Raw genomic sequence first — 23495 nt, 5'->3', positions numbered from 1 at the left:
AACTGTGGTTTAAATCTTACATGAAATCAATGTTGTAGATTACATCAGAAGTTTTAAAAGAACAAAAAAGAATAAAATAAAAAACATGACAGTACATGGTAAGTTCTACAAAGGGTAAGAACTGTTTCAAGAGGCACCCCTTTTTATACTTGTATATGTCTGCATAGATGGCCATGTGTTCTGATACTGTGGGTTCAAGGTGAAAAAGCTGAGTCACTGATTTAAAGAATGCCTGTGATTTCCACAAGTGACTGTAGCTTCTGGTGTCAACCCGAACCTCATAGTCTTTTGCACCTTGCATCACTGTTGCTCTGAGCCATGTCATCCCTGGCCTGGGCCCTCCATTCTGTGCCCCCTCCTTGCTCTCCCATCCTCTCTCCTGGCCAGCCACTGGACCTCCAGCCGGCTCTGTGGTGTCCGGGTCTACTATCTGGGCCTCTTCTTTTGCTTTCATTTATACCCTCCTGCCTTCCCACACTCATTTGGTCCACCAAATGTTTCTAGGTTCTCCCAGTGTCCATCCATGAGCTTTTCACCTGCTGTTTCTGATCCCAAGACCTCCCCTCTGTCACCTGCCTTATCCATGCAGTCATTCAGGAACAGCCACATCTCCAATTTGATGTCCTATCTGTTGGCACCTCATGCTGGGGTTGATCTGGCAGGCCACTGTTCCTCCTCCTGTTCAGTGAATGTCCCACTAGGCAGAAACATCAAGCCCCTGCCCCTACTTGTCACCCCTCACGTCCAGTCACCAGCAAGGGCTACAGATCCCTACCTCCAAATACATGGTATCTTTCTGTCACCCCGTCTCTCTCCCAGAGTGCTGTTATGGCCTCTAAACCAGGCTCCCAGCACCTCCTCCAATCCATTTTCCACAGGGCAGCCAGAAAGGTCTTTTAAAGGTTTCAAATCAATCATTTCCCTCCCCTGCTTAACACCTCCAGTAGCTCCTTGCTGCTCCTGCATTGGTCCTGTCCTCTCAGGGGCCCAGGGCCTTTATAGAACGCTCATCCCTCTGCCTGCTTTTCTTTCCTTCTTTAGTTGATGCTGTGAAAGTTGTCAAGAATCAAAATGGAGTCACTTGTGCTAAAAACCCTGACAAGCAGAGCCAGGGAAGCCCATGAAGGGAGAGTTGTCATGTATGAACACCTGATAACAACTATCACAAAAGACTGTAAGGACCACAAGCTTGCACAAAAGCCATCGCAAACTCATGCAAAAAACGAATGAACAAACAGAAAAACCAGAACTACAACAAAAACCTGTGCAAAGACATCTGCCCAGCGACTGCCTGTCCAGCCTCGGACTGGCATCGCCCTTGTTATTAATCCTTGTAGCCAAGGATAATTATCTCCAAACAATTACCTAATCCTCTTTTTTTCCTTTAAAAAGCTTTGTCTTCCTTTACACACATGGTTCCCGCTTAGCACACAGTTTATTTTGGCACCCATATTCTCACTGCAATGCCTACTCCTGAATAAACATCATTTTTCCTTCAGAGAGTCTCCCTGTTTGTTATTTAGTCTGACGATGCCAACTGTCTCGTGGAAGAATTCAGCTCGAACGCTGCCCCTGGGGAACACCAGGACTCCCTCCCTCCTCCCTGCTTCCATCGCCAGTGCGAAGCTCCAGGCCTGTCTTCTCCCAGGTGCGGGGATGACGTGAAGGACAGAAGCCGGAGCCCCGCGCCGCTCGCACGCAGGCAGCGAGGACACAGAGGGACGCCCAGCCGGGCTGGGTGTCGGCGCCGCCGGGGGTCGGAGGAGCCGGCGTGGCTCTGAGGGGCACGGCCAGGTAGGGCAGCAGTCCTCCGGCTCCCGGCGCGCCCGGGAACACCTGTGCGAGGAGGCGGGGCCGGCGAAGTTCGGGCGGAACCCGGGCGCGCGGGAGCACGCTTCCGGCCGGGCAGCGAGCGCAGACGCCACGGCGGAGGCGCCACTTAACTTCCGGCGCGGAGCGGAAGCGGCTGCTGCGGGGTCGGCGGCGGCAACAACGACGACAACGGCAAGACGAAGCTGGCTCGGCGGGCGGATGCTGGCGGCCCGGCACGTCGTGTGCGCCCTGTCCGGCGGCGTGGACAGCGCCGTGGCCGCGCTGCTGCTGAGGCGGAGAGGTGAGGCGAGGCCCCCGCCAGCCCCGAGCGGCTCTTCCTCCGAGTGCCTCTCCCTGTCCTGCGTGGCCCCGGGCAGGTCGCCCCTTCTCTGGCCTCAGTTTGCGCGCGGGCCCGCCGGGAGTCCCACGTCCCCTCCTGCCCTCTCCGCGGCCCCCCGCGCTCCGCCTGTGCGGTCGGAAGTGCGCGAATGCCCGGGAGTGGTTGCGACCCCGTGCCCGGTTAGAGCTCAGAGTGGATCGTGAACCTCGTGACTTTCAGGGCCTGGAGGAGAGGGTTTCTCACTGGGTCTGCGCCCGCGGTGGTGCTGGCGGCGTCCACACTGACCTGTGAGGCCACGCACAGTGGTGAGGGGAGCTGGATCATCGGCCCCTGAGGCCCTGACCCCTGCCGACATTGTGGCCGCTTGGTGGGGTGCTTGTCCTTCAACTCATGAGACTGAGCAATCCCGAGCGGCGTGTCTGCTTATTAAATCACTCCTGTGTTCTCGGTTCATTGGCTGGCAAACTTTTCCCCCAGAGCACTTGCATTTCTTTCGTGCATCCAAACGGAGCCCCACAGGTGCTTAGGATTCCTAGGGTCTGCAGCGGAGATGAACTACCCCATCCAAATTCTCCGTCTGTGCGGCTCCTTCTCGTTGGAGGCTTCATTCACATAGTAACGTTACTAGGGCCTCTAATGTGAGCCACCTTTGGAGACACTTGGAATGCAAAGATGCCTGCAAGGTTCCTGACCTGGGGCAAGTTAAGCCCTCGTCTCTAAAATAGGATAACACCTACTTCACAGGATGACTGGAAGGCTTTGACGTACATATCGAAGGGTTTACCGGGTGCCCAGCCCATATGAGGTACTGAGAAAACAGTAGTGGGATATATATATATGTATATACTCACTATATATTATCAACTCACTATATATTATCAATAACCATGCCTATTATAAGAGGTATAATAAGTGCCAAAGGGGAGGATAGGTACACTGTAAGCACATAAAATTGTGAGAAAGGGAGAATCAAGGAAACCGTCTTAGAGGTGGAGGTGTTTGAGCCGAGACTTGGAGGAAGAGTGGGATTTCACTAAGCAAAGAACTAGAGGTGTGACAGAGCCTGCAGTACAAGTGGGAGGGCAGAGGCATGACTGTTGGCTGGGTCTGGCCAGATGTAGGCAGAAGGCGAGGAAGGTGGGAATGGTTGGGCCCTGGTTATTTAAGATGTCATATTAGGGACTTTAGTCTGTGTTGGGTAGACAATTCAGAGCCCTTGGAGGTTTCTGACAGGCATGACTAGGTGTTTTGGGAGATGCAGAAGATTGGTTGTGGGGAGACCAGATATGTCATCTTACTACTTCAAGAAGGTGAACTCCCTCCTGACTTGTACAACTCACATTCCAGCCCTCCTTGAATTTTCCTGCCCCCTGGAGGAGGCTGATGGACACAGCAGGGAAAAGGCGTGGTCCTCTCGCTGTGGCATTGAGGGCTTTCCCAGTCTTACTGGAGGCACGTGTTCTGTCATGCGCCTCCTGGAAAGTTCATTCATCCTAGAGTGGCTGAACCTGTGTCCATGTAAGTGGGTCCCATCTCTTCCTGAGAAAAATTATCAGGCAGATGAAGCTCTAGGAAGAGTGGATTTTTATAGCTGTGTGTATAGGGTTGTTCATTCTACAAGCTCCTTTTAGCTCCCATTATGTGCTGGGCACACAGGGTTGAGTTAGACACAGTTCTTGCCCTTGAGAAGCTCCCAGCTTCAGTGAGTTGCAGGGGAGACAGGTGGGAACAATTGGAGCCCAGTGTGGTAAGGTCTGGAGTAGAAGCAGAGTTGGGTGCTTCATGAGGAGGGCACTGATCACCAGCTGGGATGGCTTGGTCTTGTGTGTGGGTGTTTAGTTTTGGCGAAGCTTTGTCATCAAATCCCTGTTCTTTGGGGCACTGTGTTAAGTTGCCTTTAACAGTCAGATGCTCCCTTTCATTACGTGCCGGCTGCCCTGAGGAGCTGGATTTCTCATACACGGTGGGCACCTGTGTAGTTTGCTAGCTAAGTGGTGTAGGGTTAAAGTTGTTCTCTCCAATATTTGATTGCTTTGTCACAATAGAAAAGGGGGAAAATAAGTCATAAAATATATATGTGTTATAGCCCTTATTATAGAATATTCAAAATTTTAATTGTATTATCTGATGACTTAGAATCTAAGTCTTAGATGAAAACTGGAAATGAGTTCCCTTCTCTAATAAGCGAATGGTGGTTTTTGTTTGCTTTGAAAAATTTTGTTGAGTTTTGGCTTTTCTTTCATTCAGCACATGTTAGCTAAGCCCCTCCTATGTGCTAGGCATTGTGCTGATTCACAGGTGGAGAAACAAAGATGAAAAAATACCACCTTGTTCATCTTGAGGACTCAGGCAGTTTCAGTGCAATAGTGTGTTGTGATGATGAAGCCTTTACAAAGCACAGCAGAGATTCAGGGGAAGGAGCTTCTATAGTGCCTTGCACCAGTATGCATCCTGGAGCCCTGAAGGCCATGGGCAAAGCAGGGCCTGCCAGCCTAGCCAGGCACAGAGGCATAGGGGGGTGGCACTTTGGGAACTGCTCAGAGCTCAGAAATCACTGCCTTTCTAACCCAAGGCTGATATGTGTATTCTCTTTAATTCCCTGTCCAGGTTACCAAGTGACAGGGGTATTTATGAAGAATTGGGACTCACTGGATGAACATGGAGTTTGCGCTGCTGACAGAGACTGCGAAGATGCTTACAAAGTTTGCCAGATCTTAGACATCCCTTTCCATCAGGTGTCCTACGTGAAGGAGTATTGGAATGACGTGTTCAGGTGAGCGAGCACGTGGGAGGCTTCCTGATGCACCAGGTCCTTTCTGACGGTTGCCGTAGTCAGCCACGCTAACGCCGCACAGCCTGGCACTCTTCTTTGGCAGTGGAGGCCTCAGCCGCCCTCACGAGAGCTCTGTGTTAGAGTTGAGGCCTGCACCCCACAGCACCCCTGGTGCTCTTATCCTGTCAGTGAGCCACCTGCCAGAAATCTCTTTGATGCCTTCTTGAACCTCGAGATATTTCTGCTGCTCAGTTAGGGTAAGGGAGCTGAGGCGGAGCTCTCCCTGGAAGGTGCCACGAGGTAAGTGTCAATGCCTACGTGCTGTGTGGGCCAGCGATTAGCAGTTCTGAGAAATAGCTGTGTGATGCACTGCCTGTGCCTTTTGGGAACAAGAAACAAAGGAAAACTTTTATAAAATCTGATATGATCCCAACAGTTATCGTAAGTGCTGCTGAATACTAGGCACTGTGCTTCATGTGGGAGCATTAAGATGTATCCACCATGGCCTCTTTCTGTAGGAATTTGCAGTCTAGGTGGGAGGAGGACATTGTCTTTGAAAGAGGCACTCATGGTTGGCATGTAGGAAGTACCAGCGATTCCATCCACAGTGCTGCAGGTTTGGGGAGGGAGAAGTTTGGAGCATGGATTGGTCAGGAAGGCTTCATGGAAGAGCTCAAACCCCTTGGTTTGAGCTGCCCTTGAAGAAGTAGAGAAGGCATTTTAAGTGGGGTAGCAAGAGCAGCGGTGAAGAGAAATGCCCATTGTCTGTTTCAAAAACCTGGTAAAGTTTGTCTGGACCTTGGTTCCTGTGGCGGAAGGAGCCCAGGGCTAGCCTGTGATGAGCCCTGAGGACGTGTGATAAGCCCTGAAGACGCTAAATGTAGGGCAGCCACTGAGGACGCTCGAGACAGCGGGTTATGTGCACAGGTGGGTGTCCCTTGCCTGAAATGAGCTTTAGGTCAGAAAACCCTTGGGTTCGGTCACACCTCTTATGTGACTTTGGGCAATTTACTTGACTTTTCTAAGCCTCAGTTTTCTCATCCTTAAAATGGGGATAATGGCTGATGTCTCACAGGGTTATTGTAAGAATTAAATGAGATGACATATAAACTTCTAGCACAGTGCCTGGTATATTGGTGAACATTCAATAAACATAGCCGTTGTTATTTTCATTATTAAAAAGACCAGTCCGGGGCTGGGTGTGGTGGCTCACACCTATGTAATCCCAGCCAGCACTTTGGGAGGCCAAGGCAAGAAGATCGCTTAAGCCAGGGAGTTCAAGACTAGCCTGGTCAACATAGTGAGACCCTGTCTCTAAAAAAAGAAGAAAGAAAAAGATAAGTCTGGCATCTAGGTATAGGATAGATTACAGGAGAAGACCGAAGGCAGAGAACCCAAGAAAATGTTGTTGCTAGAGATCTGGACTGTGTGGGGATTGTGGGAGGTGAAGGCTGGCTGTGATAGGGCCCAGAGGTCAAGTCCACTGGGCAATAGAGCTCAAGCTAGAAAATTAGTGGGTGCTTGTTAAACATCTGTCTGGGCTGGTGGGCCCTGGAATCTGTATTTCATCAAGCACCTCAGCTGGTTTGGATGGAATGTCCTCGGAGTCTGTCTTTGGGAAAGGGTGTGACGGGGCTCGGTGACTGATGAGCGTGGGAGGCCAGGGACAGAGAAGAGTCAGTGCTAGTTTCAAGGTCAAGTCTGGGTGGGTAGAGGAAGCTGATCTGGGGGATTCTCGATGAGTACTGCAGGGTTTGAGGTAATAGCAAGTTGAAACTCCAGGTGAGTTTCAACTTCACCCTCTAGTGCAAAATTTCAAAAGTATGTGAGCGAATGTGATTTTTGAAGATTAATTCAGCTCCAAGGCCAGACAGGAAGAGTGACTTGTCCCGAGTACGGTGGCAAGTTAGGAGCAGACTTCTGATTAAAACCTGGCTTTCCAGACCTACATTTGCTACTGCCTTCTGGCATTGCTTGTTAGGGACTGAAAGGAGGACATGGCCCTGAGATGGTCCTGTCATCTCTGAGGGCTGCCTCCAAGCCCACCCTGGGGCCCTGGCCAGCCTGTCCTTGTCTGTGCCAGCTGCCAGGGGAGGTAGTTACAACTCTTCCTTGATCTCTGCTCTGCACACTTGCTAGTCTAGTACGGCTGTCTAGCTCAGAAGTATCTTTTGAATTCATTTGTTCAAGACCCACTGGCCGTCAAGGGCCAAAGTCCAGATGTTCTTTTTAAATTACTGTCTCCCTCAAAGCGCAGGAAAGGTTGCTCTTCTTTCTTGTGAAAGAATGGGCTTTCTCCGTTGGTTTTGCTAATGCAGCAGACGGGAAGGCTTGACAGTATGTCTTTTCATAAACCAGTATAAATGTTCAGCCTGTTCGACGTTTAGTCAATGTCTGTTAGGTAGAAAGTTGGTTGGGTCTTTGGACATGTGGAGGGAGACATGGACCTCACTTTACGTAGTTTACAGTTTAATGAACCTCTTGACAGCTTTCTAACAATTAAAAAAAATGGAAAGAGTAATAATATCAAGTGTTGTTGCAAATATGGAACAACATGAGTTTTTATGAACTTCTAGGGGGAGTGAGAAGTGTTAGGAAAACTTAGGAGAACAGTTTAGCGTTGCCCAATAAGGTTGAAGGAACAAGAAACTTATGATCCTGTGCAGGCTCATGATCAGTCTTTGTATTGTAACCGTAAACCCTTGTTGATTAATAGAGAGTTTTAGGTTACATGAAAAAATTATCACATATACCAAAAATATACCCCATTTAAGACTCCTGAAGTATAGGCATCATAAGCCTCTGGAAGTGAATCCTCTAAGACTGTGAAATTCTGAGTCTTGCTGGCATAGTAGCATCTTTCTCCTGGGTCCGCTGATTCTGTTAGAGCACAACTCCACGGAGTTAGGATGGCTTGAACTGCGTTAAGCACCCAGGAGGTTGCTAGAGCTCAGGAGCATGGTGGGTCACGTGAGAAAAATTTCTGGACATATTTGCTCAGTGACCTCGGTTCTCAGGTTTGAGATTGTGGAATGGCTGGTAGAGCCTTGAGTTGTAACTCTAGGTGATTTTATTCCCACTGGGACTCAGGCATAGCTCTTCCTCACCTACACCCTCTGTGTTAGAGGAGACCCAGGAAGCAGTTTAGGGAATCCCTCAGGGCCCCTTCCCCTCCAACCCACACACCCTATGAGCCTGCGGGGAGACACAGCGGCTCCTGAGCCTCAGCAGTGGGGAGTGGCACCTTGCTTTGCATCCAGGCCATTACTTAAAGGGTCAGATGGCAAGTGCAGCAGGCTGTAAACAAATGCTTGATGAAAATATTGAAAAGGGCTTTATACTACAGCTCTCCTGTTTTGCAGAAAACTGTAATTTCAATATGACAAGGAGAAATTCTACATTAAATAAGTAATTTAGCTAATTTTTTGAGGAATGTTTCACACTTACAAGTAAAGTCTTCTTCTTTTATTGCAGTGATTTTTTAAATGAGTATGAAAAAGGAAGGACTCCTAATCCTGACATAGTCTGCAATAAGCACATCAAATTCAGTTGCTTTTTTCATTATGCTGTGGATAATCTTGGTAAGTAATTTGGGGTTTTTTCATTTGTTTTTAAAAAGTCACGGATTTTCAAATTTTCAGAGATAGCCAGAAACCAAAACCTTGAAAATTGTTTCATCTCTCAGAAGGAAAGGAAGAAGTGAAAATGTTAATACTTTGTGTTTCACTGAATAAGAAGGAACCTTCTGGTCAAGGGCAAGTGCTAGGTCCTTGGGAGGAGGACAGGGTGCTTTCACAGTGGACCGTGTACATGTGAGGACAGGCAGAGTTGACCCGAGGACAACCGGCTTTGGAAGTCCTGAGGAAAGATGTATTGCCTCACAAGCCAAAGAGTTGAAAAGTGACAATACCCCAGGAAGAAGAGGAAGAGATTCTTAAAAAAACAATATTCTAATATTAAATTGTTAATGCCTTTAATGAGGTGTCATCAGCAAAAAAGAAAAAGCATATGAAAAACAAAAGTAGATGAGCCTGTAAGTGTATCAGGAAGTCAGAACTCTGGAAAGATGCCAAAGATAACAGAGCTTTGAAAGGCCTGCTCAGAGCCGAAGAGCCGGAGATGGAGCAGGCTGACTGCTGAGAGCCCTGGGCCTCGAGCTCCCTGAGGCTGTGGTTTCCACGTGGCCTTGCCCTGCTCCAGCAAGAGGAACACTCCTCAAACTGGAAGCCAAAGCAATGCAGAGATTGCCGCAGCCCACAGGACACAACTAGAGCTAGGGCTACGAGATGGTGCCTGGCCTCTTCCATAAATGTGTGTCTAGGTTTGGCTGAGCTGGGACCTGGGTGGCCTGTGGAACTTACAGGCCCCAAATGTAATCTGTATCAGATCCTGCCTGGTTCCCTGTGGCAGGCTCACCCTGCCTCTCTACCTGGGGCCACTACCTGCGGGGTCAGCTTTGCTTGCAGCAGCTCTGGTTCCAGATGAGATTATATTTAGGGGAAGTTTCAGGAGCCCTCATTCAAGGCTCAAAAAACTCGGTGTTCAGTCATCGTTTTTGCTAGTCATGATAAGACCTTTTCTCTTACTTCCAAAATCGGGTTTCTGCTTTGTCCTGAGAACAAGCCTATGGTCACAAGATTTTAGATCTTGGGTCTTTTATCTTGTTTTTCTCAGTTTGAAGCTATGTCTCAATGGCCAATTCTAGAAGCCTACCCTATGGTTAGGGCTCTGCCAACATCTGGCAACTTGTCTGCCTACCAGGTTTGCAGATTCTGTCCATTCCTACATTTTTCTTTCTTTTTTTTGAGACAGAGTCTCACTGTGTTGCCCCGGCTAGAGTGCCATGACATCAGCCTAGCTCACAGCAACCTCAAACTCCTGGGTTTAAGCAATCCTTCTGCCTCAGCCTCCCGAGTAGCTGGGACTACAGGCATGCACCACCATGCCCGGCTAATTTTTTCTATATATATATATATTTAGTTGTCCAGCTAATTTCTTTCAATAGTTTTAGTAGAGACAGGGTCTTGCTCTTGCTCAGGCTGGTCTCGAACTCCTGAGCTCAAACGATCTGCCCACCTCGGCCTCCCCAGAGTGCTAGGATTACAGGCATGAGCCACAACGCCCGGCCCTAAGTTTTTCTTTCTTGATTCCCTCTGCGTATTGAGATGTCCTCATTTCTTTTTTTTTTATTTAATTTTTATTTTTTAAAGATGGGGTCTCACTATGTTGCCTGGGCTAGAGTACAGTGGCTCTTCATAGGCATAATGCTAATGCACTGCAGCAGCAGTCCCCAACCTCTTTGGTACCAGGGACCGGTTTTGTGGAAGATAGTTTTTCCATGGACAGCGCTAGGGGGAGGGGAGCTCAGGTGGTGATGCCAGTGGTGGGGAGCGGCTATAAATACTGATGAAGCTTCACTTGCTTGCCTGCCGCTCACCTCCTGGTGTGCTGCCCGGTTCCTAATAGGCCATGGACCATTAGTAGTCCGTGGGCCAGGGGTTGGGGACCACAGCACTACAGCCTTGAACTTCTGGGCTCAAGCAATCCTCCCACCTCAGCCTCCTGGGTGGCTGGGACTACAGGCAAGTGCTGCCTCACCCAGCTAATTTTTCTTTTTCATTTTTTGTAGACATGGTCTCACTATGTTGCCCAGGCTGGTCTTGAAATCCTGGGCTCCGTTCCTCCCACCTCAGCCTCCTGGGTAGCTGGGACTACATGCACGGGCCACTGCCCCTAGCCCCATATCTTTTTATTGAACCTTCCTAGTGTTGAATTGCTTGCTTAGTAATCTGTTATGGAATTAGAGTTAAAAAAAAAAAAAAAGAATTGCTTGCTTAGACTACCTCTTGGTATCTGTTGCTATATTTTGTGAATTGTGGGTTCCTTTTCCTGTCCCCTGCCAGTGGGGTCAGCATAATGAGTCTCTAAAGTTCTGGGTATTGGCCTGTCAGTTTGCTCTGCCCCACTGCAGCTCACTCTGCTGTGTATGGCCACGTCTCAAGACATAAGCCGTTAAATGCCAGGGATCCAGTGGTGTCAGCAATGACTTAGATTAGGCTTGCTGATCTGATGTATAAGTGACCTAATGCTGAGATAATGAAGATGAAAAGTTGGTTTATGGAGTTAGGAGTAAAAAATAGTCTACAAAACAAAACCCCAAAAGTCTTAAATTTGAATGCTGTACTAACACCAAAAACATGAAATGTAATAGAGACAACTGCCAAGTTTGCTAACCAGGTTTAATAATTAATTCTGCTAATATAAGGTTGAGAAGATCTGGCTTGGTTGCCATTTGTGTGCAGAAGATCTGAGGGGACTTAGTTGCCCCCAGTCTGATGAGCCAGTTCTCTGACGTCTGTTGCCAAAGCCAGCAGCAGACTGGGTCACCTTGTGGTCAGAGAATATCTGAGAAAGGGCAAGGAGTCTGGATAGGCCAAGTCTGTTATTCAGGAAAAGAATTACAGACTGATGGAATGTGGATTGATTTTGATTTCCAGCGTGTCTGGAAATATGTCCTCTGATGAACCGTCGAGATTACTTTGGGTCATAATAACAGCAGTCACGTGTGTGAGTTAGGGTCACATTCTTTGTGTGACACCGGAGGGCAAGGTTAGGGTTTGCAGGAGAAAGACCTCCTGCTTCCAGGTGGCACAAATAGCTCTTCAGGAGAGGAATGATTGCCTTTGGAGAGTGCCAAGCTCTCTGTCACCATAGCTTTTTTAAATTCTGCAACACAGAATAAAAATACACGGAACCTAGACTTCTGAAATCTTAGGGCTTCTAGTAGACGAATCCTACACTGTTTGTAGTATAAGTGGGTGTTCTTTAAGGAAATAGATTTAAGGTGTTTTTTTTCTCTATTAAAAACTTAGTCATGATAGGACAATGTGTTCCTAAAGGTACTTCTTCAGGTAGTTAATATGCAGCAGTTAATTCTTGCTGTGTTTTTCTGTTTTATGCTGAGCTAGTGTGGTTGGTTAAGTACTGAATCAGTCCTGCTGCACTTTCCAGGAAAGAGTCTGCATATCTGAAATTCTCAGTGATAAAAAGGTTATGGACTTACATGCCTTGGTAGGTTCTTTGACTATTTTTGAATAATGTGAAAGAAATTGGATGTGCTGGGTAGTCCTTTATTGTGATAAAAATAATACCTATTTATTAAGGAAAAATTTAAAGTATAGAACAGCGTAAAGAAGGGGGAAATGTCATCTATAATTAATGGACCTTCTGAGATCTTTATCTTTTTCTGTACATTAAAAGTAGTAGAATCATAATATTATATATTTTCCCCCTACTTAACAATGTCACAGGCATTTTTCCGTGTCATTAAACTCTGAAAAGAGCTTTTTATACTTAAATATTTGTATGCATATCGGATTATTTCCTTCAGCTATTAAAAGAATGAATGAATGAGTGGATGCTAACTTTTGAAAGGCTCTTAAAGGTACAGTAAAACTCTAACAAGATTGTATCAGCTTAAATTAAGAGTTAAAGTCTGCATTTTAACAAGATTAAATGTGTTCCCCTATTCTCTGGGATCTCGGTGTTTGACGGTAGGGTGGGCTGTCTGTACAGACCATCAGGGTAAGACTTCAGGTCTGCAGTGCTTTTGGCACCCTTGGCTCATCCTGTCCCGGGCTAGCAAATGTGAGTGTAAAATACGATCTTTGTGTTTTTAAAAACCCCACAGGAGCAGATGCCATTGCCACAGGTCACTATGCAAGAACTTCACTGGAAGATGAAGAAGTCTTTGAGCAGAAGCACATTAAGAGACCAGAAGGTCTTTTCAGAAATCGGTTTGAAGTTAGAAATGGTAAGTTAAAGTGCCCACGTCAGAGCTTTATTCTTTGTGAACAAAGTAGAGTATTTTGAAGAATGGCAGTGTGTTGTGTCTGAGCATCTGCCATCCCTCTGTCTGTGTGCTCCCGCTAGCTTGTGGGTTTTAGGTTCACATTTGAAAAGGTGCGGTAACCAGGAGGGCCATTTCCCCTGAGGGCCTGCAGTTGGGCCATAGGAGATTTCCCAGCCGCCTGGTGCCAGGGCAGGGCTGGAGGAAAGTTATGTCAGAAATGTGTGATCCAGCTCTGGACACTGTGTGTTGGTGATGTGCACGTTCTAAGAATATCTGAGGCAATATTTGGCGATGACAGCTGGATTGCCAGTTTTGCCAAGGCCTTGTACCTTGGCATCAGGTTCTCTAGGGTGTGACCAACAGAAGCCTGCAGGTCAGACCTTGCAGTTGTGTTTACAAAGGTGATCTACACAAATTAGTTTATAGATGTAAGAGGGCAAAGTTTCACCTTTCTAGAAAAAAGTAAATGGCAGACAGTGAGCTGGGAATCTGCTGGCTTGTCCTGGTGTGCGTTTGTGAAAAGAGGAATTCCCGTCATTGCTGAGTGAAAAACCAAGAGGAGCTCAGAGCCACGTTTCCACAAGGAATTTGTCGTAGGACCACTGAAGGGTTATCACTGCTGATCTGCACAGCACTGGTCCACGTGTGGTCCTGCAGCCTGCCTCACAGTCACCCGGGGGCTACTGAGTTCAGATTGTAGAGCCTTTTCCAGCCACACCCCCATCTGGGGAGTCTGAGTCTGCTCACATGATAACTAGTTGACTGAACTCTAATTTCATTTTTCAACTGGTTTTATTGTTTGGTACACAAGAAGTAATGGCATAGAAATTGGGTAATTGGGCTCAGTTTCCGGCTCTGCCATACTCTACCTGCATCATTTTGGGTGAGTCACTTTAATTATCTGAGCTCAGTTTCCTTGTCTGTAAAATGGACATAATTCTGCTTTACTCAGGTAACGTGCGAGTCAATGGAAAACATTAGTTACGTAGAACTACGCACACATGAAACTGCCAAGCCATGAAGGGTCAGGAGTGTAGCTTGTGGGGGCATCTCTTAGCCCTAGACATGAGAATGGTTAGCAGAAGCCATTAATACTGATGTTCTGCTTAGTTGTCTTTGCTTGGTCGTTGAGCTTGAAAGTGAGGAGCCCGACAGTTCTAATTATGGAAGCCCTTTCGCGTGGGGACAGGGCTGATGGGGCCCAGAGGTAGAGGCAGGCCTTCTTTTCAGAACCAAGGTCATGTGGACAAGATCACTCACACCTCTGCACCGTTGGCTTAAAGCCAAAAATGGTTCTTTACAATCAGGGGATATTCAAGAAATTACAGTAGGACCTCTGACCAATGTCAGCGTGGACTTTAAACAAAACCATTTCTACCAAGGAAAAAAGCATTGTTAAGAGGAGAGTGCTACCGAAAGACTTTATTCTTTGCCCAGTTGTTGAACCTGGGAAAATTAAGAGAGTCCTTGAAAACAACCATGGTCCAAACACATGCTGTAATTGTTAGAAAAAAGCATAGCTGACAGTATTTCAGTGGATTTTTCTATAAGTTTCTGTCGTTCCCAATTTTGCCAAAATTGGCTGAGTTTATTTTAGGCTTGTTTTTTTCTCTTCACTTCAGAACATTTTTTCATGTGATATTTCATCTTTGAAAATATTATCATCTAAAGCATGAACTAGAATAAATTTTTTTATCATATAAAATCTATCCTCCCTGTATTTCTTTAATAGAAGATAAATTAGAGGTGAGACATTATCACAGCACTATTCACAATAGTGATTCCAAGATTTGGAATCAACCTAAGTGTCCATCAATGGATGGATGGATAAAGAAATTATGGTACATACGCACAATGGAATATAGCCATAAAAAGAATGAAATTCTGAAATGAAATGAAATGAAATGAAATGAAATTTATAACAACATGGATGGAACTGGAGAACGTTATGTTAAGTGAAATAAGCCAAGCACAGAAAGACAAATCTCACATTTTCTCACTCATATGTGAGAGCTAAATATTAAAACAATTGATCTCATGGAGACAGAGAGTAGAATGATGGTTACCAGAGGCTGGGAAAGGTAGCAGGGAGGGGGATAAAGTGGGGTGGTTAATGGCTGCAAAAATATACTTAGATAGAATAAACATTATTTGATTGCACAACAAAGCGACTGTAATTAGCAATAAGTTAGGGTATACTTTAAAACTACAAAGAGAGTGGAATTGGACTGTGTCTAACACAATAAATGATACATACCTGAGGTGCTGAATACCCCAGTTACCCTGATTTGATTGATAGGCATCATATGCCTGTATCAGAACATCACATGTGCACAATAAATACAACTATTATGTACCCATAATAATTAACAATAAAAATATAAATAAATAGGCCAGGTGCGGTGGCTCACGCCTGTAATCCTAGCACTCTGGGATGCCGAGGCGGGCGGATTGCTCAAGGTCAGGAGTTCGAGACCAGCCTGAGCAAGAGTGAGACCCCGACTCTACTATAAATAGAAAGAAATTAATTGGCCAACTAATATATAGAGAAAAAATTAGCCAGGCATGGTGGCGCATGCCTGTAGTCCCAGCTACTCAGGAGGCTGAGGCAGCAGGATCGCATGAGTTTGAGGTTGCTGTGAGCTAGGCTGACACCATGGCACTCACTCTAGCCCGGGCAACAAAGCGAGACTCTGTCTCAAAAAAAAAGAAAAAAGAAAAATATAAATAAATAAATAAGAGGTGAGAATCTTTCTTACATTCTCTGGTGGTGGTTTTTTTCCTAGTAGTCTGCTATTGAGTATTGATTTTTGCTTCTGACAGACAAGGGTAATCTGAATAAACAGACGTTATTCAAGGTGAAATGTCATCATTTTTATTCCTGCAACATCTTTTGTTCTTTACTCTTGGCAGCGGTAAAGCTTCTTCAAGCAGCTGACAGCTTTAAAGACCAGACCTTCTTTCTCAGCCAGGTTTCCCAGGATGCCCTGAGAAGAACCATCTTCCCTCTGGGGGGATTAACGAAAGACTTTGTAAAGAAAATAGCTGCTGAGAATAGACTGCATCACGTGCTTCAGAAGAAGGAGGTACGAGTGAGTGCGTAGCTTGCCTGGATGGTGCATGTTGCGTTCCCGGCTCCAGGGTGCAGGGAGGGCTGGGACTTCTGTGCTCAGACATCGCGTCCCTCCCCAGGACCTAGCCTCGGGGACTTGGGGAAGTAGGTCGGAGGAGTGATCCTCAGACTTAGGGCAGAAGGCTCCACCGACCCTCAGGAAGCAGCCTCCCTTCCCTTCCTCAGCTTGGCCCCCGGCGGCAGACCGCTTTCCCTGCAGCTGTGCTGTGAGGCAGCCTGCCAGGTGAGCACAGGGCAGTGTGGCCCAGCACGGAGACCTTCGGGGGCAGGTACTCTTGCGCTGTCTGTCTGGCCATCTGGCCCAGCACAGACTTGTCCAGTGTCGTCTGTGCTAGGCACTGTGCTGCTGGATCCCGAGGAGACCGTGACCACCACACAGTTCCATCCCTGCCTTCACTGGGCGCACAGTCGAGGGGAGACGGACAGGAAACGTTGCTGTAAACCTAGAGGGTGTCTGTGCCGGGGGGTTGGGAACCTGTGAGAGCAGCACCAGTGGGGTCTGTTGGGATTTGGGGATAGAGAAGAAAGGCCTCTGGAGAAACGACAAGGTGAGACCTGAAAGGTGAGTACGATTCAGTGTCCTGTAGAAGGTCGGGAGGAACAGTCCAGATAGAAGGTGTGCAAAGGCCCCGAGGCAAGATAAATCCTGGAAGCCGGCGTGTGGTGCTCACCGGTAGTCCCAGCTACTGGGGAGGCTGAGGTGGGAGGGTCGCTTGAGCCCAGGAGTTTTAGTCTAGCCTGGACAACATAGTGAGACCCCGTATCAAGAACAAAAAAAAGAAAAAGCCTGGAGCACTGGCTGAGCCTGGCGGTAAGGGCAGAGTGCTAGGGGAGCTGGCGAGCTTGGCAGGCCTCTGGGGTGCTCCGTCGCGTCAGGCCATTTCAGGGTTGCTGTGGCTACTCCTTCAGGTCTGTCTTCTGGGCGTGAGCAGTGCTGTGTCTTTCATCGAGTCAGTGTCGCCAGGGAGCATGCCCCCCCACCGTGCTCTGCCTGCCTCTCCTTTGTTCTTCAGTGTCCCAGTGTGGTCTGTGGGGAGAGCCAAGAGCGCCGCAGAGATGGACAGGGCAGGTCTAGAGGGACACAAGCCGGAGAGTAAACAGGGAAGCCACTTGACAGTGCTTGGTGGAGGTTTTACTGCAGCCCAGGCTGATGCTGGGGAAGACAAGTTCTGGTCCCTGTCTCTGCCCTGCTACTCACAGTGGCCTGAAGGCCTTGACCAGGTTTAGCTTTCTTTTCTGGGGCAGCTAATGTGATGTTCTGCCACGCGCGGGTCAGACCCTGCTAGGGTGAGACACAAGACTCTGGTCGTGTGCTGTGACTGGCTGGCGTCTGAGGGTGCAGGAGGAGGACAGGCAGGCCCTGTCCTGGAGCACGGTGCAGGCTGAGGCTGGGAGGCCCCATGTGCTCCTTGGGGTGTCTGGGTGCAGCACAGCCCCTTCCCCTCCCGGCCAGGCCTGTTTGGGCACAGAATGCCACGTGCCTTCACTCATCTCCTGGCGGGACTTCCTCTCGTTTCAGAGCATGGGCATCTGTTTTGTCGGTAAAAGAAAGTTTGAAAATTTCATTCTTCAGGTGAGTGTCTTCTGGGGCAGAGGGACGGGGCCCTGTGCTCTGGGCTGGGTCCCCGGTGGTAATGCAATGCTTGCTTTCCAGTATCTGCAGCCTCGTCCTGGTAACTTTATTTCTATAGAAGACAATAAGGTCCTGGGAACACATAAAGGTAAGATGCAGCCTCTGGCCACTTTTCATCGTAAACTCCTTGAGTCATGGGGTGAGTTTCAATCCTGGGAAATTTAGACAGATCCACCTCAGCCAGTGAATCGCAGAATGCTCCGCAGGCTGGGCGGGGCAGGTGTGTGGCCGGGGTTGCACGGTGGCTTTGACTAGGGCTTTGTGGGGTTCAAGATACAGTCTCCTTAAAAGCACGCCATCTGACTTGGAAGAACTGCTCTCTGGCTTCTGTGTAAGTCCCTATTAATAGGATGATTTTCTCACTAAGTGAAGAAAATGTTAAACTACAGAAAACCCTCCTCTGATGAAGAGTTCGGTGGCTTCACCGTGTGCCTGGACGATTGCGGCGATGGTGGGGCTGCGCGGTGGGGGGTGCTGCTCGCTCACTCCCAGCCGATCGTTGGGCAGTGTGGCCCTTGCGGGACGCGATGGTGAGGATGCCTCCCGGGCATGGGATCAGGCGAGTCTGGACCCCCGCAGACCCAGGCTGTGGGCCAGGCTGTGGGCCAGGCTGGGAGCAAGGCTGCTGCTCAGACGTGCTAATCACAGTGGGCTGCGCTTGGAGATCCTCCCCCTCCTGCGGTGGGAGCGGGGCTCCCCGAGGGAGCGAGAGCTGAGCGGGGCCAGGCGTGCCTGAGCCTGGAGGAGGTGACGGCGTTGTTCCCAGCCCGTCTCCAGCAGGAGGCAGTTAGATGACTCAGCTTCTGCCTGCAGTTCGGTCGTCTGGCTTCACTGAAGCAGGCGCCGCACTGGGGAGTGTGGCAAAGCCAGTTAGGTTGCCTCTGCCTGTGCAGAGTGGGGGTGGCGGGGACCCCACCACCTGGCCTCGTGAGGCTTGCAGACTGTGGCCATGGGGAGTGCGGGGCAGCCCCAGTGCAGGTAGCACGTTAGATGGGCAGGGCTGGCTCTGGTGGGTGGAGAGTCCCAGCTTCTGAGTGGCCGTGCCAGCTCTAGGCCTGGTCTGGCCTCGGTGGTCACAGGGGCCCCGCACCCGCTGCCCCATCATGGCGGTGTGAGGTTCAGCTGGAGCTCGCTCCCGAGCCTCACAGAGAAATTGCCTTTCCACAGGCTGGTTCCTGTATACCTTGGGCCAGAAGGCTAAGATAGGTGGCTTGAGAGAGCCCTGGTACGTGGTGGAGAAGGATGGCACCAAGGGCGACGTGTTCGTGGTGAGTCTGGCCGGCCTTGAGACACGCGCTGGTCTGCGTGTGGCAGAGCCAGCGGTTTATGGGACCAGGACTTGGGAGGCCTCAAGCGGTGTTGCGCGATGGTGCATCCTCCTGGGATTGGCCGAGGTAGCAGAAGAATGTTGAGGGCATTTATTAGGTTCTGTATGCTGGCCACTCTGCTTTTCCATGCCTTAGTCTATACTATAAATAGATACTGCTCTGATTTTACAAAAGTGGACAGTGAGACTCAGACAAGGAAATTGCGGAAGGTCCTATGGAGAGGAGTTCACCTAGCACAGGGCCTGCCTGTGTGGGATCCAGTGTCCTGGTCAGGTAGATACCAGTGGCTGAGCCAAGATCAGACCAGGCCGTCTGCCACAGCAAGGCCCTTAGCCATGTGACCTGGCATCTAGAGCAGCCTGCATCACCCCCAGGGGACATTGCGATGTGGTTGTCGCAGCTTGGAGGATGTGCAGGGGGAGCAGGTGTTGCTGGCATCTAGCAGGTAAGGCTAGGGCTGTTGCTGAACAGCGTGTGGTGACCAGGATGGCCCTGCCCTAGCAGGGTCACTGGCCGCAGGTCGCTGTCAGCAGGCTGAGCTATAGTCTCATGCTCTGTCACAAACGCTGGCCAGCAGGCCTCACCTGCCAGTCCTCAGACATCTCCTCCCACAAAGTGCTAAGGTGTAAAAGCCTGGTCACGGGTGAATTAACAAGATATCTAGCATGACATGTCAGTGATGTTTACTGTGAGAAAACCTGTGCCCAGACTGGCCTCAGTGCCCCTGCAGGCCCTGGACCAGATGTGCCTGGTCCTGCTTCAGACGGGAGGCTTGGCCTGACCCCAGAAGCCACATGCCATGGTGTGGAGGCCATGGGGGGGCGGGGGGAGCAGGGGCTCCAGGGTAGCAGTCACCCCACAGGTGGTCACAGGTGGGGGCCAGAGTGAGACTTGAACTTTGAGGAGTGTTTGCAGACACAGGCTCAGACTTCACCTCTGCTTTGCAACAACTGTGACCGTGACTAATTACTGTCCCTCCTGGGCTTTATGGTAAAAAGTCTCTGGAGATGATTAAGTGAATTTCTGGGTGAAACAGAATGGTGCTGTGCACAGTTGTCAGTGCGTGCTTGTTGGCGGGACTGTGGTTAGTAACGGCCTACACTGAGACGGGCCTTGGGGAGAGGGACCCTCTGCTGAGGGCTCCAGGGTGCCATGGGGCTTTGATTCCACCCACAGGCCCCCTGGACAGACCACCCGGCCCTGTACAGGGACCTGCTTCGCACCAGCCGTGTGCACTGGATCGCAGAGGAGCCGCCCGCCACGCTGGTCCGGGACAAGATGATGGAGTGCCACTTCCGATTCCGCCACCAGATGGCACTAGGTGACTGGGCAGAAGGGAACCTGGGGCCAGATTGGGGCCTGGGCGATGAAACCTTGGGCAGGAAAGTCTCCCACTGGTGAGAGCACGTAAGATACTCAGAACTCCCTTGTCCTGTGCCTGCCACCAGGAGAGGACCATAGCAGCGGGAGGCTCCAGGTGTGCTGCCCCTGCAGTGTCCTACCGCGTCCCTGGCCAGACTGGTGGCTCGGAGTCCCTGGCCGTTGCCCTGTCCGTCCCCTCCGAGGGGTGTCCTTGTCCCCCATGGGTGGGTGCTCCTTCTTCCCTGGGGCTGCCCAGGTGAGCCAAGGCTATGTCCCCTCCAAAGGCCCCTTTCTTCCACCCAGTGCCCTGCGTGCTGACCCTCAATCAGGACGGCACCGTGTGGGTGACAGCTGTGAAGGCTGTGCGGGCCCTCGCCCTGGGACAGGTGAGTGGGGGAGGGGGTCGAGCCTCCCTCTGCACCGTGCTCCAGAGCTGGGGAGGGCAGGACAGGCTTCAGCCTGGGCTTTGCTGTCTGCTGGAGCGATAGCCCCGAGCCCAGTCTTTGCTTATGAGATGGGCGTTGGCACTTTCCGTCTGCCCCCAGGTGGCACCATGGCATGGGATGGCTCTTGGCTTCAGTGTGCTGTGCCCTGGGAGGACGGCATTGCACTGCAGCCCCACCAGGCATCTGGTTTGCAGATGCGGCAGCCGAGGCCAAAAGGGGACGTGAGTGCTCAGGTCACACAGCCAGTGAGGGCAGAGCGTGGCCAGCACTGCAGCCTGGGGTCCTTCTCTCCCAGCAACAAGGACAGGGAAGGGAGAAGGCTAGAGGATTGTGCTCATGGAGGCAGAGAGTGGGCGCCCTGCTAGGCAGAGGGTGCAGGACTCTGAGGACGTGGGCACCCGGCCCCAGCGGCAGAAGGGTGTGTGCAGGTCGGGCTCCCACCCCCTTGCCTGCATTCCCAGCTGCCGGTTTAGAGAGGCCTGGGACTGTCCCACTCAGGGAAGCAGACCTTGACCCTGAACTCCCCTCCCGAATGCAGATGCTGGGAGCATCCCTCAGGACCCCAGGCTGGTCGAGCAGGGCCCGCCTGGAGCTCTGAGCATGGCCCTGCCGCGACTCAGCCAGCAGCGGCAGGCCCAGCGCCAGTTCCCGGTAGCACCCTGACGCCAGGGCCTCTCTCCTCTCCAGTTCGCCGTGTTCTACAAAGGGGGCGAGTGCCTGGGCAGTGGGAAGATCCTGCGGTTGGGGCCATCTGCCTACACACTCCAGAAGGGCCAGAGCAAAGCCAACTTGGCCACCGACGGCCCAGCTGATGGCCCAGGCCTGTGACCCTCGCTCTTAAAGAGGCTGAGCTGCTGAGAGGCGTCCGGGAGAACAGAGCTTGAGGGCCGGGCGGCCAGCGGGCAGTCCGGTCACCGAGGGCCTTGCTGCTGCTGGGCCAGGAGAGGCCAGGCTGGGCACGGCTCCACAGAGCTTCCAGAGCTGGGAGAGCCCCAGGGAGAGCCCGTCTTCTCCGAGTTGGAGCTCCGGCCGGCCAGAAGTATTTGCGGGCAGGTGGGTCTGCCCCGAGGGCCCTATTTATAGAGCTGCTCTCATGCTGCCCCTGGGAGCGTTTCTCACCTTCAGGCACACCAAGGGGACAACCTGCAGAGGGGCCTGCAGGGACAGGACAGTATTGAATAAAAAGTCTTTTGGGGACATGGAGTCTTGACTGCTGCCTCCAGGGGGGCCCAGGAGAGCCGGAGTAAGGTGGGAACGCCACACCACTGACCCTCCCACGGTGTGGCAAGGCAGGTGGACCATGTGGGGAGAGCTGTGAACCTCTCCTCTTGCCGTACCAGGGTCCCTGTCCCTCTGCCTGAGGGCTGAGGCCTCTGGGGCATGGACCCATGTCCTTGGTTTCTTTCTCTGGGTACTTGGTGGGGACTAGAAGGTTCTAGGCTAGAGGCAGCACATGTAGCCCACACCGAGCACCAGCTGGTCAGTGAGTCAGATGTGGCCCTGCCCCCATGTTGAATGGATGAGGTGTGGGTCCCCTCCTTGCCCCACTGGGGTCCTCACCCTCAGCTCAGAAGCCACCAGGACTGAGTAACAGGGCTGCTGGTGGCAGCAGGGCCAGACCCCAGGTCAGGGCACCCCAGGGTACCACAGTTGGCCTCCCCCTCCCCTGCCAGTTAAGCACCTGCCTTGTGGGGTGTGAGCGCTCGTGTGCAGTGCTGGGGCCGCAGGCACACAGGGACAAGCACATCTGTGTACGCTCCGCCTGACTGCAAGGGAGCGAGGAGGACCCCAGTGCCCACACCTCGGCCTGGGCCAGCAGGGCCTGGTCTTCCTTCCCGACGAGGGATTTGAGCAGAGGCGCAGTGGCACCCAGGGTATGGTTTTAGAGACGGTCCCTCTGGCCCCTGAAGCACAGATGGACAGCGGGGGACCAGGTATGGTAGCCACAGAGGTTAGGGCAAGGGGGGCAGCTGGGAATCTGGTTGGATCTAGGAAGGACAAAGATGGAGGGACTGACAACTAGGATGGTCCTCAGCATGGGGCTGAGGTGGCCAGGACAGCCGGGCACATCCAGGGGTCGCGTCCTCGGCTCTCACTGGCACATGGGGTGGAGGGCGGGCACTGCGCCCAGTGTTTGTCCTGCCTGCTACCCGGGGTGGAAGGAAGTGGGGTGGGGGAAGTGGAGAGGCCAGGGGCCCGTCTCCTCTGACCAGGACGACACCACACTCAGGGACTTCGGGTCTGGTGTGGGGAGGCTGCAAGCTGCTGGGAGACCCCAGCCAGCAGGGAGGAACATGGCACGGGTGAGGGGCTGGGCCCTCACAGCCCGCTAAGCATGCCAGGTCCGCAGTGGGGTGTTGCACTGCTGGAAACCCCTGTGTGGAACTGGTACGTGGACACCCAGTCTGCAGTGGAGCTGGGGAGAACTCTAACCTCTGCCCCAGGATGGAATTACTGCTTCCCACTGTCCCCTGCCTTCAGCCCCTGAAAGCCACAAGTGGGGCAAGAGCTCAAGACCAGGCAGAGCAGCTAGAAAGCAGTGGCCCCCCTGCCTGCAGAGTGAAACACAAGGATGTTCGCGGATACCAGGAGCAGGGGCTGCCCTGGCCTCCCTCTGGGCAGGAAGGGAGCACCTTGTTCTCAGACTATCACCCTTGCCCTAACCTCTGTGGCTGCCAGTCTACCTGGTCCCTTCCCATCCCCTTCCTTCTGTGCTTCAAGGGCCAGAGGGACTGTCTGTAAAACCGTACCTTAGGTACCATCGCGCCTCTGCTCAAAACCCTCGTCCGGAAGGAAGACTGCTCCCCCCAGCTCTA

At 51.2% G+C, this 23495-nt stretch overlaps 1 protein-coding gene across 2 annotated transcripts; it reads left to right on the top strand.

Annotated features, from left to right (window-relative positions):
• The first annotated feature begins 1849 nt into the window (after nucleotides 1-1849).
• Nucleotides 1850-21876, top strand: TRMU (tRNA mitochondrial 2-thiouridylase). Of its 2 annotated transcripts, XM_012756970.3 has the most exons (11): nucleotides 1861-2113; nucleotides 4760-4925; nucleotides 8400-8506; nucleotides 12616-12738; nucleotides 15691-15863; nucleotides 17430-17483; nucleotides 17565-17631; nucleotides 18711-18811; nucleotides 20048-20192; nucleotides 20537-20619; nucleotides 21367-21876. In XM_012756970.3, exons 1-11 carry the CDS (start codon nucleotides 2032-2034, stop codon nucleotides 21505-21507), a joined length of 1242 nt encoding a protein of 413 aa, XP_012612424.1. In that variant the 5' UTR covers nucleotides 1861-2031; the 3' UTR covers nucleotides 21508-21876. The 2 variants fall into 2 exon arrangements, with proteins under 2 accessions (XP_012612431.2, XP_012612424.1); XM_012756977.3 differs by lacking the exon at nucleotides 20537-20619 and having other exon boundaries at nucleotides 1850-2113.
• The last annotated feature ends 1619 nt before the right edge of the window (nucleotides 21877-23495 follow it).

Source organism: Microcebus murinus, chromosome 10 (genome assembly GCF_040939455.1).
Source record: "Microcebus murinus isolate Inina chromosome 10, M.murinus_Inina_mat1.0, whole genome shotgun sequence".
Taxonomy (NCBI): Eukaryota; Metazoa; Chordata; class Mammalia; order Primates; family Cheirogaleidae; genus Microcebus; species Microcebus murinus.
The sequence above is the reverse complement of the archived record's forward strand: the minus strand, read 5'-3'. Positions and strand labels throughout refer to the sequence as shown.

Coding starts and splice junctions, on each gene's coding strand:
- TRMU (XM_012756970.3), top strand. CDS start 2,032: ATGCTGGCGGCCCGGCACGTCGTGTGCGCCCTGTCCGGCGGCGTGGAC. Junction 2,114..4,759: donor GCTGCTGCTGAGGCGGAGAG/GTGAGGCGAGGC, acceptor TTCCCTGTCCAG/GTTACCAAGTGACAGGGGTA. Junction 20,193..20,536: donor CCGCCACCAGATGGCACTAG/GTGACTGGGCAG, acceptor TCTTCCACCCAG/TGCCCTGCGTGCTGACCCTC.